The sequence below is a fragment of the Galeopterus variegatus genome, unplaced genomic scaffold (genome assembly GCF_000696425.1).
Source record: "Galeopterus variegatus unplaced genomic scaffold, G_variegatus-3.0.2 Scaffold4045, whole genome shotgun sequence".
NCBI classification, from domain to species: Eukaryota; Metazoa; Chordata; class Mammalia; order Dermoptera; family Cynocephalidae; genus Galeopterus; species Galeopterus variegatus.
Genome location: NW_007730156.1, coordinates 25,877 through 40,221, shown reverse-complemented (window position 1 = coordinate 40,221; position 14,345 = coordinate 25,877). Strand labels below are relative to the sequence as shown.

General features: G+C 35.9%; 1 protein-coding gene across 2 annotated transcripts in view; it reads right to left on the bottom strand.

The window, feature by feature from the left end:
* GUCY1A3 (guanylate cyclase 1, soluble, alpha 3) overlaps positions 1-14,345 on the bottom strand; it is a 61,862-nt gene that overhangs the window by 21,953 nt on the left and 25,564 nt on the right. For both annotated transcript variants that reach the window (XM_008586613.1, XM_008586612.1), the window contains exons 2-5: positions 12,017-12,369; positions 5,993-6,054; positions 2,508-2,566; positions 423-1,132 (exon numbers count right to left, since the gene is read on the bottom strand). In XM_008586613.1, the coding sequence (XP_008584835.1) occupies positions 423-1,132; positions 2,508-2,566; positions 5,993-6,054; positions 12,017-12,262 (1,077 nt within the window). In that variant the 5' untranslated portion in view covers positions 12,263-12,369. The remainder of the gene's footprint in view (positions 1-422; positions 1,133-2,507; positions 2,567-5,992; positions 6,055-12,016; positions 12,370-14,345) is intronic.

Genomic DNA, 14,345 nt, shown 5'->3' with positions numbered 1-14,345 from the left:
ATGTATAGTTAAATATTGATTAAAAACTCCATTTAGTTGTCTCTTATAAGAAACAAGCAGTTTTTGTTTACTGTAAAACAATACCCTTTATTATTGAAACTAAGGCAGCTATGTGATCATTGCAAAAATATTTCCACATAATTACTTATCTATTTACTTATAAAAAACTTAATATGAATTTTAAAAGGCAGATTGCATTCAACAAATATTTGAGTAGTGAATCACGTTAAGCAAGGAAAAGAATGCAGAAAGGATTTTGTCTTAAGTTTATTCCAGCCTTAAAATTATTTTAGAATTGTTTTAACTGTTAAATGTTTTACCAAAGCACTTGAAGTGATGCATATAGTTTCACCTTTTTGTTTGTAGTCCTTAAATATGGAGTAACTTATTTCATACTCAAGAGGATATTATGTTGTCCTTACCCTTGAAGATTTCTTCACAGAGTTGTCCCACCTCCTTACTCGCACAACGAACTGCATATTCAGCATAGTCAGGATCCCACTAAACGTTTGTTTGATTTTTGGAGTCAGAATTTCAAAGTACTCTTCAAAATTAGGCTTTCCTTGAAAGTCTCTCCTGTTCATCAGCCTTCTAATGCCATTGCCAAATTGCAGAACCATCATATCTTTGTCAAACATGAAGTGGAATGGAAATGTCTTGCAGAAGAGAGATGCAGGGATGACCAGCGATGACTGGGGTTTGCCGGGGGACAGGGATGGCCTGGTGCTTTTCACGTGAACGGAGTATAACAAATAGGGCTGATTAACAAACTCGCTGCAATCATTACGGAAGCAGGGTGGCATTAATGACACTTCCACTTCGGTTTCGTACAATATGTGAGCAGCTGCCTTAATGATGCCAGGAAGAATCAGGGACGTGGTTCTCTTAGGGAAGAAATAGTAAACGTTTAAGAAATCGTGATCTTTATCCAGACATAGAATGGAGGCGTCCTCAAGCCTGCCCCTCTTTTCTGCTTCTTGGCAGTGGCTGCTCTGTTTCAGAAGGGTACTGAAGCTATTTAAAAAATCTTTAAGGGTGCCTCCGACCACGCCGAGGATGTGTTCGTCTTCCTCGTAACATATTGTAAAAAGCTCTTCACCGAGAGATTCCTTGATGATCTCCACTGGAACTCCTAAAAGCATATAACACTTTTTCTACGATATCAAATATGTCAACCTGGTAAAGCTGTGCTGTTACTCTTATTTTGAACATTGTTTCGTTTGCTGATTTAGTTCTGTTTATATCTGACAGTTAGAATTCCAACCAAAATTAAACACCTATATTTAAATGATCTACATGGATCAATTTATAAAATTTTGGTATCTCTGAATGACAATTCCACATCAGTTGATTAAAAAAGAGTGACAAACTGAGTATAATACTCAACTTTTTATCTTCCTTATACATAACTATGAAAGAAAAATTAGAATGCCAGGCTTAAGTCCATTTCAGAAAAAGCCTTCCCACCTTTCTGTTAACAGCAAAAGCAATCCTTGTTCATCAAGGCATTCTCCCCTTCAGAGGGCCTCCAGCAGTGTAAGCATCAGACAGAGAAATTAATTTAAAATCACTGCTCATGAAATTCAATTTTGTCTAGAGATGATTATAAAGTATTTTTTCCCAAGAAAAATATCATTCTTGTTGCTTAATGTTACCTGAATAAATATTTGCTTTGGAAACTATTATTGACTTTCTACAGTTTCTCCTTCTTTAAACTGCTTTATTCTTTATATTGTGCACCACAGTTTTCTCATCTGTAATGTAGAAAAAACAACAGCGCCCTCTTCATAGCACTGCTGTGATTGTGGGGATTATGTTTAGAATAGTCTGGCTCCTAGGAAGAGCTCAATATAAGTTAGCCATTATTATTGTTACTGTTATTTTTATTATTATTAATTCTTAACACCTTGAACTTTTAGAAAGATTCAACATTTTCGTCCATGTACTCAAGCTTTGGAAAGTACAGTAGACAAAGACATTCATCTATTTTTGTAATTCCAAGCTGATTACAAATGTGAGAACACTGTCATCCCTTTTTCCCATGATTGCTTCCAACCTTTAAAAACCTTTAAAAATATTGCTTATTTTACTTTTTTGAGTAGAATTTTTTCATGCATAAATGAGGAATACTTAGGTTCAAGACCAAAGCCTGTGAATGTCTGTGAGTCAGCTTCCCATCCAGACTTATCTACTTCTCAGCAAATAAATATAAAAATAAAAAAAGTGGAAATGTTTTAGGTCAAGTATGAAAGAGTTACTCTTTACATGTGAGTCAGCTTCCCATCCAGACTTATCTACTTCTCAGCAAATAAATATAAAAATAAAAAAGGAGGAAATGTTTTAGGTCAAGTATGAAAGAGTTACTCTTTACATTAACACAATATATAATATTGAACACACCATACTGGAATCACAGCTATGTAAATATGAATATTTTTGTAGAAAATATACGTTCTTCGGGGACAGGATATACTTCTTATTTACATATACTTAAACAATCCTATTACCTGCTGCAATTGCGTAGTCTGCAATTATTTTTTCGAAGTCTTCTCTTTCCAAGGATTTCCTGGAAATATTTCAATATCTTAAATTATAAACTGACAAATAATGCTAAAACTTCAAATCATAACATCCAGAAATAATGACAGCAAATAATTTAAATTACCTTTTCTGTAAAGCAAATATTGACTATCAAGTTCACAGGAAAGGAGCAATGATGTGTACAACCCAAAACAAGGTTGGGACACTCCAAGAAATGCATGACAGAAAGTGCTTCATCATTCTTTATGAAGCATACTTGCCTTTTAAATTAACTGTACATAGACTAATTCTAAAGAGAACCGTCACTGGCAGGCAGCCAGGGGTGAGAAGGGGCCAACAACGGGATGAACCAACTAAGAAGAAAAATCTACATACAGATGAATTTCATTTTTAAGTGATACTGTGTTTTTGTTTTTTGTTTTTTCCTAAAGCAAATACATAGTATTTCTTGTTTTCGAGATTAAGGCTGTATATATTTATCTCTCAGACATCATTACATTCAACTTTTGTCCTTGGTCTTATATAAAAAATAGTAATAAAAGAAATCTATTCTTTATTCAATTACTGCACTTGTTTCTATAGCATAGAAGCTAATGATAGCATGCATTTTGATTGACAGAATGTTTCAGTAATTTCAACTTGACAACTTGTTGATTCATGTTTGCCTAGTTGTTTTTTGACAACTTCTGACAGTGACGATTAATTATAACCAAATTTTCCAAACAACCTGAACATATTAAAAAACACCCACGGTTCTATTTGTGGTTCAATTTGCTATTAGACAAACCAAATTTAAAAACTGACATACATCTAAAGTTTAAGTATATTTCAATAAAACACAATACGTGTTGAGAAGCTTCAGAAGGAAATATTTTTCGAGAAGGAAAATTGCTCAATCCATCACTTTATCACATGAAGATATATATTGCCTATAACTATTTAAAATAATCAGTGGAAATATTTTCTTATCTAGGTTGATTGAGGGTCACTATATGATATCATATCCAGTTTGGATCTAGAAATCTTCAAACCCCTTGTTATATATTTTTTGATGTTAATCAATCTTTAGATCTGGTGCTTTTTCTCATTTAAGCAACTTCTTTTTTTTTCCCCCTAGTGAATGAGAGCATACCTGCTCAGAGAACTCGCTCCAATGCTGCAGTTTCCCAGTACCCATGATGGGATATGTGAGCAAAGCTTAGCTAGACCAAACAGTACATAGTACAATTCAAAGTAAATTCCCTTCCCTCGTCCCCCTAGTGAATGAGAGCATACCTGCTCAGAGAACTCGCTCCAATGCTGCAGTTTCCCAGCACCCATGATGGGATATGTGAGCAAAGCTTAGCTAGACCAAACAGTACATAGTACAATTCAAAGTAAATTCCCTTCCCTCCCCTTCAAAAAATACGAGCAGGGTAAGTACCTGCATGCGTACCAGCAAACACATGTGCATGTCACACACACACACACACACACACACACACACACACACACACACACCAGCCATGAGTTCATATGCATGATGACGTGATCAAAAGATCCCAGGAAAACAAATGAACAAAAACTAAGCCAAACCTCTTTGGGCAACCAATCCAGAAAGGTAAAATGACTGTGCTAAAACTCATTCACTTAAAAAAAGGAGGGGCAGGAGCAGCTCCAATCATTCACTCAAGGGCAATTGTTTATTAATATATACTTTTTTTCTGTTTTTCAAGTCACAGAAGATAATTAGCAGCACAAATATGGGTTAAGGTGTGTTCAGCAGTTGGCAAACTGAGATCAGTAGAAATGGCAGCTGACTTGTCAACGAGAAAGTAAAGAAGAAAACAGAAACAAAGAGGCTACCCAAGATCTAAAAAAGACAGAGCAGAGAGGAGCCATTTAGCAATATCAGCCGGCAGTCTTAGGAGCAGAAATCTTATTTCAACAAAATAATAATAAATTATTATCAATAAGACAATTTAAAAGTATAACCAGATTTTTTTCCTTTAAGGAATCAGAAAAATTTCAAGATTTCCAAATAAAATTATTATCCAAATAATTTTTTTAAGATTTTCAAGATTTCCAAATAAAATTATCATTTGTTTAAGTTTTGAGACTTTTTAAGAGATACACTGCCGGGAACTCAGCCTAACTGAGTATCATTGACTATCTGCATGTAGCTGTAAGAACATTTCAGAGCAGAAAGCCCTGAGAATAAATTTTGAATAAACTGGCTGCCAAGGACTTAGGCAGACAGACACAGTAGCACAGCTAGAATGACTTGTGGCTATCTTATCAGCCTGACTGAGAATTAAGGTCAGAAGTGTCCTGGAATGCTTTTCCTATCTCTTGTATAAACAAAGCTTCCGTCAGACAAACAGATTCACACTCTCTCTTGGGGGACCCAGCTGTGACCCCTTCTGGGTTTGGTCCTGCTGCCACAGTGTGGGATACTTTAGTCAGAAAGGGAAATGAAGCACAGATAATCCACAGTGCAGATCATCCACTCATGAGTAGGAGACAGATGAATGAATTTATACAACATTCCTGACAATGGTATTGGTTTGTAAAACTTCAATGTTTAATTCTGCAAATTTGAACTCAAGCATTTATTCTGCTATTTACAAATTAAGTAATCCTCAAGATTTTGGGAAATTAAAAACAGGGGCAATCAAGTTATCCATCAGCAATAAATGTGCAGATATAAATCAAAATTTTTTAAAAGATCAACTTATATATGAAACCTCTACAAAAAACATTCTTAGAAAAATTTTAAAGACAGAATACAAGGAAAAAAGTATAAACAGAACTGATATTCATCCAGTGCACATTCGTACAACCAAACTGGTTATGAAAATACTGAACCACTTCCCGAAAGACTAATAAACAGCTGTTGCCCTGAGCACCCTGAGTCCCTCTCCTCCTATCCCCTTCCTTCCACCTCCTCCTGATGCAGCAACTAAAGGTTTAACATGTGGTTGAGGTGGTATTGGCAGGGGGGACAGGTCAGGACAGTTCTGGGACACTGCTTCAACCTTTGGGCAGCATCCTTCAGGCAAGAAGTCTTCTGATTGTTTGGGATCCAAGCCTTACCTGTTGTTAAATATTTTAGAAATTACCCCTTAGAATGAAAGAATAGGCCTTCTGGCAGCTTATTAAAAGCAGCAGTATACGGTAACATGGTTAAAATCATGGGCTCTGAAAAATGCAGGCTTGAACCCCTGCTCTGACTTTTCCTAAACAGCAATAAAATCTTAAATATTTTATATAAACCTAAGTTTACTCATCTATAAAATGTGAAAAATAAATGTACTTACTTTCAAATTAGTAGCAGTTAAAACACTTTGTCTAATGTCTGGCATACCACAATGATTCAATAAATGTTCATATATTCAATAAGTGTTGGCTACTAGTAGCAGTATTAGTGATTGTCATAGGAGGTTCACACAACTAAAGTGGTTTCACTTACCTGTTTTCTTTTATTTTATGCTTTGCCAATGTTCTCTGAAGTGCAAGGTTCAGCCGTTCAAACTGAAAATTGAAAAGAAATGCTTTAAACATTCTCTTAATAATAATTTATTCAAAGACACATACAGCATTTTAAAAATTAATTCTGAAAGTTTCTTATGAAGAAGCAGAAACATTATTATTTGAAGTGTAGTGAATTTACACTTTGGAAACTGAGAATGATTTTCTATGGGTTTTTCAAACTTGAGAAGAAACAATGAGTTCAGATTAATTTGCATTTGGATGCGTCTGTGGCCCACAGGCCTTGTCCTTGGTGGGTAGTCTCTCCGACAGCCGCAGAACAGTCAAGTTGGGTCTGAATCCAAACAGAAGACTCCAGTTCAGTAATGTCAGGTCTTCTATATCGTCTGGGTCAGAAAACCCCCTTGGATGCACTGCCAATATTTTGGCCTCAGCCTGGCTCAAGCTACACAAATCCCTGCTCCTCTCAAACTCTATACCTGGCCACCCCAGTGACTCTCTGCCCTTAACTACACATTCATATTTATGTCTTTTATCTTCTAGTCTAGAAAACTCTGGAGATATCTCTATCTCTTCCATTTTTGTTAATCTCTTAAATCCAGTCTGTCGCCAACATCAGTTGGTCATTTATTTGAAAGGAGTCTTGGGTTTACCTTAACTTCTACTGACTTTTTTCTTTGAACTAATAATCTTCACCAAATTCAGCTTTATTCTCTTTTATTGATTTATGAGTATTTCATGAGTTTCCCTATTTTGCAAGATATTTGTATGTAGGCCTCCATACTTAACAAACACTTGTTGACTCTCTCTCTTAACAGCTCTTTGTCTCTAACTAATTGATTATTAGTGCTGCCAGTTATTATTATTATTATTATTTTGCATTCCATGTAAAAACTGTATGTATTTACATGTGTATATAACAACTGATTCTTTCTGTAGTTTACCCAGAGGAAAGTGAAGAATTTTTTGGCTATGTTCCAAGTTGGGAAATTACTTTTTCCATAAGAACTATTTATATTTCTTGTAGAGTTTCCACTAGTCAAGTGAGGGAATGGAGTTAAGCAGATTAGAGTAAGATTCTGTGTTAACAAAATGAGTTATGAAAAGAGCTTTCAGGTTTAGAAATGTATATAAAGCTTAGAAGAGAATTTTAAAATTTACTGAAAAAAAAATGCAATCACTAAAAAGAAATTTAAATTTAAGTTTACAGTGTACAATAACTTTTCCAACTGTTCAAGTATAGACAGGGAGGATACATCTGCCATATGATGAAAGAAAGGCTGGCAGGGGACACATCCAGAGGGCGGATTCTGAGCAAGGTCCTAGTGGGCTATGTGACAGCAGAGGGCAGGAAGTCTGGCAAGTGAGGAACATGTTCAGGATGGAAAATATGGGCATGCTTCTCAGTAGTCTTTCACATCAAGGAAAGAGGATGGTAATCTTAAAGTGGTGAGACTAGAAATGAGGTAGATCAGCCAGGGTGCTTAAAAAGTTTAAATTTCTTAAGAGCCTTCTACTTGGTAGAAAGTCACTGTAGCATTATTAGCACCAAAATATTAGTGTGGATACACACCCTTGGAATAATAGGCTGCTGTGAGTTCTTTCTTACTGTAAAACATATTCATGTGGAAAAAGGAGTCATCGATAAAATGAGAGCTGCTGCCTTTGTGCATGAGCTCGAAGTTCCCCTTTATAGCATTTGCTACCTGACCTTTTTTTCTTATTATCTATCTCCTTCACTGGAATAGAAGCTCCAAAAGGTCAGGGAGTACCTATTTTATACACCACCATATATCCAGAACTTAGCACAGGTCCTGCCCACAGGAGATATTCAGTACATATTTGTGAATGAATGAATGAATGAATGAATGAATGACTAATGGCATTCCCTCTGTCAGCTATTCAAAGTCTTGAGGGCTTAATCTATAAAATTTTATAAGTGCAGTGATATAGCTAAATACAGAGGTGTTATTCTCTTAGTTTGCTTACAAACAAATTTAGGTTGTTTCCAATATAAAATAATATGAATTATATTTGTTTCTATATGAATTGCTGTTCTGACCTCGAACTTTTGATGGGCTATGAGGAAAGAAAATCTAAACAATTCTGTCACTGAAGAATTATTCCTCCCTCCTTCCCAGTGACCCTGGAGACATTATCATTCTTGTCCTCTTTACTTTTCTGATTAAACTATTTTACTCTGTTCAGTGAAGAGCCTCTTGGTCTTTCATTTCTTGCTCACTGCCACCAGAAACATTTTTTTCTCGTCCTTTCCTCCTAACATAGATGCTGTCATTGTAAGAGGGAAGGAGAAATGGACCCTCTTCCCATTGCTGGGGTTGGTGGAGCAGATGAATTCCCGACTTTCTCTTTTAAATCAGAAGTTATTTTGCTTAAGAAAAAAGTGCTGAAGTCCTGGCAAAGCATTATTAGCATATTATAGTGATATTATGGATTGATAGACTTTTGTGGGATTCTACCTTCATCTCATTCCCTTGCTCTTCTTGAAAACTGTTGTAAGTTCAAAGCAAGGCAAAACAAAACAAAACCCACAACGTTTCCAGGTAAACATTAATGGGTAAAGGCTGGTGGTGCATAGAGTTTCCTACCTTGGTGCTGTGCTTCCTGTAAGATATCCTGAGCCCAGACTCTGAGTTGACATGAGTCCACAATAAAGCCATCGGCAAGGCTCAACTTTAAGTGAGACCTGTCACAGACAGCCAACTTCAGGACCTTATGACATGAAATCAACCACTGTAGGACTACTCCATATCCCAAGAGTTCTACATACTGATTTTTAGTTTAGTATAGTATTTTAGGACTGAATCTATTATTTCCTTCAAAATTCATTCCTTACAATTCACATACTTATAAATACCACGTAACAGTCTTCTGTAGGTGTTTTAGTTGCCCAGCATTCAAACTCCCTTATGTTTGAGAGGGCCTCTGTTTTGAGTTTTGGAGGAACAGAGTCCTTCTTCTTAAGTTTACAACCCTTGGATCCTGAAGTGTTGTGAGTTGCGAAATTTCTGACTCACAGAAAGGACACTAAAAGTAACTAAGGTGTCACTCTCAAGCTTGTTTCAAGCCAAAGAACAATTATCTTTTGGCTTGATGAAGGATAGATAATTGTGTCATGTTAAAGTACCTGTGTCTTCTACTACTTTGAGATGACATCTCCCATTCTAAATTTGCCAAGGGTAATGACTTTTAATACTCACCATCCCATAAAAACATAATTGAAGAGATGAATCTGATTATCTCAAGCAAAAACTCTGTTGCCAAATGCTACTTTAAGTCTCTGTGTTTTGGATTATTAATAGAACTGAAACTAAACAGTATGCTAAACATTAAATATGTCAACAAGAAAAAGAATCAGGAAAAAAATAGTTATTTAACAGACAGGTAGCTGTTTGGACAGTTGAAGGAGTAATCTAGATTGATTACTACACAGTTCATATGTATTCAACATTAGAACATTTACTTTCATAAGGTAAATGGCCTTAGTGGATTCCTAGTCACTAAGGCCAAATGTACTTCTTCTACCTGCTAGAGTTCCTATAATCTTCTCCTGTCTGCTATAAGATGCTGTAGTCAAACCTTGATTATTATTTTTATGAGCCCATCAACAAACAATAAAGCTCATTCCAAACAAAGAAAAAGTAAACTATATCTTATTTTGGTATTCCATTCTGGCCTTTCAGTACACTCCCATAAGGAGTGTTTATAACTCCCAGTTTATAGCTACCTGCACATCTCTTCAAGACTGGGAGAAGGCACATAACCCTGAAACTTCTCCCCCAGGAAAGAGGGAAAAGGATGGAATATGCACATCCATGGAAAAGGTCTGAAAGGAATCTCTAGCTAGGCCAATTGGTGAAAGTATTTCCCTGTCCATAAAGACTAGAAAGGGTGGCTGTTTCTTCACATGGGCAGACACCAAAGCAAAGCTACAAGGAACAAAAAGAATCAGGTAAATGTGACACAACCAAAGGAACAAAATTAATCTTCAGTAAACCAACTTAAAGAAATGGGGAACTCTGTATTGCCTGACAAAGAATTTAAAATAATAATCTTAAAGAAGCTCAGTGATCTACGAGAGAACACACGTAGACAATTAAACAAAATCAGAAAAATTATACATGAACAAAATGAGAACATGAACAAAGAGATAGAAACCATACAGAAAAAAAAAAACAATAGAAATCCTGGAGTGGAAGAATATACTAACTGAACTGAAAAATTCAATAGAAACCTTCAACAGCAGACTCAATAAAATCAGCAGACTCAAAGAAAAGTGATTTGAAATTATTCAGTCAAAGGAGCAAAAAGAAAAAAAGAATAAAAAGGAGTATAGAAAGCCAGTGGGTTTTTTGGGAGACCATGAAGCAAACCAAAATATTCTAAAAAGAAATTCCAACATGTGTATGACTCCTATCATGGGAATTCAAAATTTATCAAACAAAATAATGAAGTCAACTCAGGGAAAGCATGGACGTTATCCAGCTTCCCCACCATCACCATCTGCACATCTCTGTGCATCTCACTCTCTTCTTGGAAATGAAAGTACCAGCTGCTTCTTTGACTGTGATGCAAACCAGCTCCTTGAGAAGGTCTGCATTCTTGATCCTAGCCAAAGCTGGCTGTCTAATGACAGGAGTACGCTGAGAGTCATATTTCCACTTCAAAGTCCATTAGCCAAAGTATGACTAAATAATATTAATAATAATAATAATTAATAAAAATAATATATTGAAGATAATATTAATAATAATAAATAATAATAAAATAATATTATATTTGAAATAAGCTCCCTCCTTTTTGCTAAGTCTCTTTTTTTCTCGGGCACTCCAGTCTACATTGTCTACAGCAGTAATGGCTCTACTCTTTGAAAACTGTTTGACTTTAGTCAAGTGACTTAACTTCCTTAGCACTTCCTGGGGATAAATCAAGATTACCTCTGAAATTACTTTCAGTCCTAAAAGTCAGTGAGTCTGTGTTCTTCAGTGCTTTGCACAAAGTAGAGGGTCAGTTTTGAGTTAATTAAAAATGATCAATGACTTGACAGCTGAAGTCTGATGATACCCATGCCCAACCTCATAGGTCAAGTAAGTGTATATAAAACTGTGAACACTGACAAAGGGAAGAAGGCGTCATGAGGACTTCAACAGCTCTTCTCTTTAGCTCTGCAGGGGGAGAAGAGCTCTACGTACCCTCTCTACTCCTAAGATACTTAACCTGTTTGGGTATATACCTTATTCCTAGAGTTCTCTTAAAGGTGGATTGACAGAAGCTGTCACAGATTTCAAAATGACATAATGCTATGTAGCTTGCAGGGCTATATCAAGAAGTGTCAGAGCTAACAACACACAGAGGTAAACAATCACAGGCTCATGACTCTGACCCAAGGAAGCAAGTCAAGCCTGATGTAAGCAAAGACTTCAGCCTCAGAGCCAGCAGGCAAAAAATGATTTTTGCACATCTGCAAATTTTCAGGGAACATATAAAGCTCTTTGGAATTAGAAGAAGAATACCCACAGAAAATACATTAATATTTCTCAAGAGATTTAATTTTAAAATAATGGCTAGCAACTATTGAGTACTTACAGTATCACAAGAACAATGGATGACTTTGCTTAATACTCATTAAAACTCTGGTAGGTAGGTACTGTTATTATTTCCATTTTATAGATAAGGAAGATGAGGTTAATAGGGGTTAAGCAGTTGCCAAAAGACATAAAGCTTGTCAGAATGCAGGATCCTTTTGAAAAGAATTCAAGATGCTAAACATTTGAAGATTAGATACAATTTAAAAACATCATTGCTTTAGAAGAATGTTTTTGTGTTTCAAGGAAATAGCCTATTATATATTTACATATAAAATATATTTATTATAGCCTCGTAAGTGAGAAGGCGAGTGTTTCTAGGCATTTTCCTTAGAAAAAACGTTTTCTTTTTAACAATTTCAAAAAATCATGAAAGTATCTAAAGGGCAAGCTCTCACCTCTGGGAAGATCAGTTTGCAAATACTCTCTGCCAAAGTGTGAAGATAGACTCGGCTCCGACTGGTCTTTCTTTGAGGAAGATTTGCTTTTATGTTCTTTTCAGGAATGTCCTGACAGATGGGCAGAGTTGCTTCTGAGCTTCCTGCTACCTCCTCTGCTGGCTCTTTAGGAACCTGACCTTGTGCCAATACGGAGAAAGGACACTCCCCTGTGATCTTGAGGTCCTTCAGCTTCGTGCAGAACATGGTGTTGATGGCTCTTACTGCTGCGATCTCCTGATGTTCTGTTGTCCTTATGTGGGACTGACAAACAGGAGCAACTACCAATTCAAGGACACTGATGACTGAGGTTTCTACAGGCAGCACAAAGTCAGAACAGAAAGAGGAGTAACTTTATTTATACACTTACGAAAACAGAAAAAGACAGATGTGAAAAAACAAAGACCATACAGTCATATGTCATTTTCAAGTAAAAAAAAAATTCTGTTAGAAATGCCAATTATAAAATGAATGCAACATTTGGTTAAGATGTTTACTTAATATGTGCATTTTAGTATACTAGTAAGATACTTCCTTTTATTATTTTAACATTTTTTTAGATAAAATATATTTTTCCAAAATGTCCTTAGTATGAACTACCAATTTTCATTTTCATAACTCATTTGGTAAAGTTTGATTTTGCAAGATTGAAACACTATGGTTTTATAACAGAAGCCAAGTCTAAATCTATGTTTTGTTACTGCTAGTACCATGACACTCTCATTATGCTGTCCTTTCTAAAAAATCATAGTAGTATAAATCAATATTTCTCAGAAATTTCTAGAAGAAAAAAATATATAGATATGTATAATGGTCCCCAAGTATATGTTTTCTGATTTGAAACACCGACTTTCAGATGAAGAAAAAAAGTTTCATGAAAATAATTATTGCAAAAGAAAATATTCATGGCTATAAATAGTAAAATAATTTTTAAATATTATCATCAAAATAAAAAAAAAATTTTAAAGAACTCCTGATTCCTAGCAACACACCATGAGATTTGCAGTGGTCTGTGCATCTGAATCTATACAACAACCAAGAAAGCCTCTCTTGTCAGAAGCCCACTGACATCATATGCATTGCTATTCCAGCATAATTTTCCTTGTACTTTTCTTTTTGTTGATGTTGCAGTTGTAAATTGTCACACAATTTATGACCAATTTATCATTAGTTATTTGTCACTGGAACTGTCTAATTGTGAATTCAGCTCATCAACAATACTAATGATCTTAACTGGGTCCATCAACTATTTCCTGCTCTTGGAAAAACAAAAAACAAAAAAAAATGTGGAAAGGAAACTACATTTATAAATCTCCTACTATGCACCTGACACAGCACTGGGAACTCTATATTTATATTTAATCCCCACAGCAACAACATGACACAGATATTATTATCCCCAGTGGATCAGAGGCTCAAAAGTTTAAGTTATTTTCCTTCATTTGAAATGCTACAAAATGAGAGAGCTAGGGTTCAAATGTAGGTCCATCTGACTCCAGAGCCAATGTGTTGTCAGTGATCCCAAATTCACATTACCAAGTTAGAACAGTTTCAGCATAATTAGGCTTAGTTTATAAACTAGAATTAGTTTACAAGTTTATACAAAAAATCAATCAAGAACAAAATTCTTCTGCTCACTGGCCGATGATGTGTGTGTGAATCATTCCAGAAATAGCCTTATATTCCAATCTGTAGAACTGGAGTTCAAGTTTTGCTTTTTAAATTTTTTATGTTCCTCAATGCCCTTAATATGCTCCCAGTATGTATAAACAACAGCCTGGAAATTGTCACAGGTAAGTTATAATTGTCACAGGTAAGTTATCTAAATTTAGAACAATGGACAATTCATTTTCTGAACTGGGGCAAATAAGGAAGCTGAATTCAATATCTGACACCCCTGGGCGTGTCAAGGGACATTAATTAGATATGGGGGGAGATTATGAGATTATGGATGCTACAGGACAGAAGAAGAACTGCAAATACACCGTTATTTAAAGTTATACCAAAAATCTGTGACAATGTGTAATTTATGAATTTCCAAAAAAGCACAAAGGCAGATCCTATATATTTGTGAACAGAAAACATATTCTGTTAGAATAGAATAGAAGCTGTCGGGCCGGCCTGGTGGCGCACTGCTACAGTGCGCCGCTTAGGAGCATGGTGGCGCTCCCGCCGAGGGTTCGGATCCCACATACAGACCGGTTCCCGCTCACTGGCTGAGCGAGGTGCGGGCGCAACACCGAGGTTTGCGATCCCGTTGTCGGTCCCGGTCCGGGGCGGGCGCGACCCT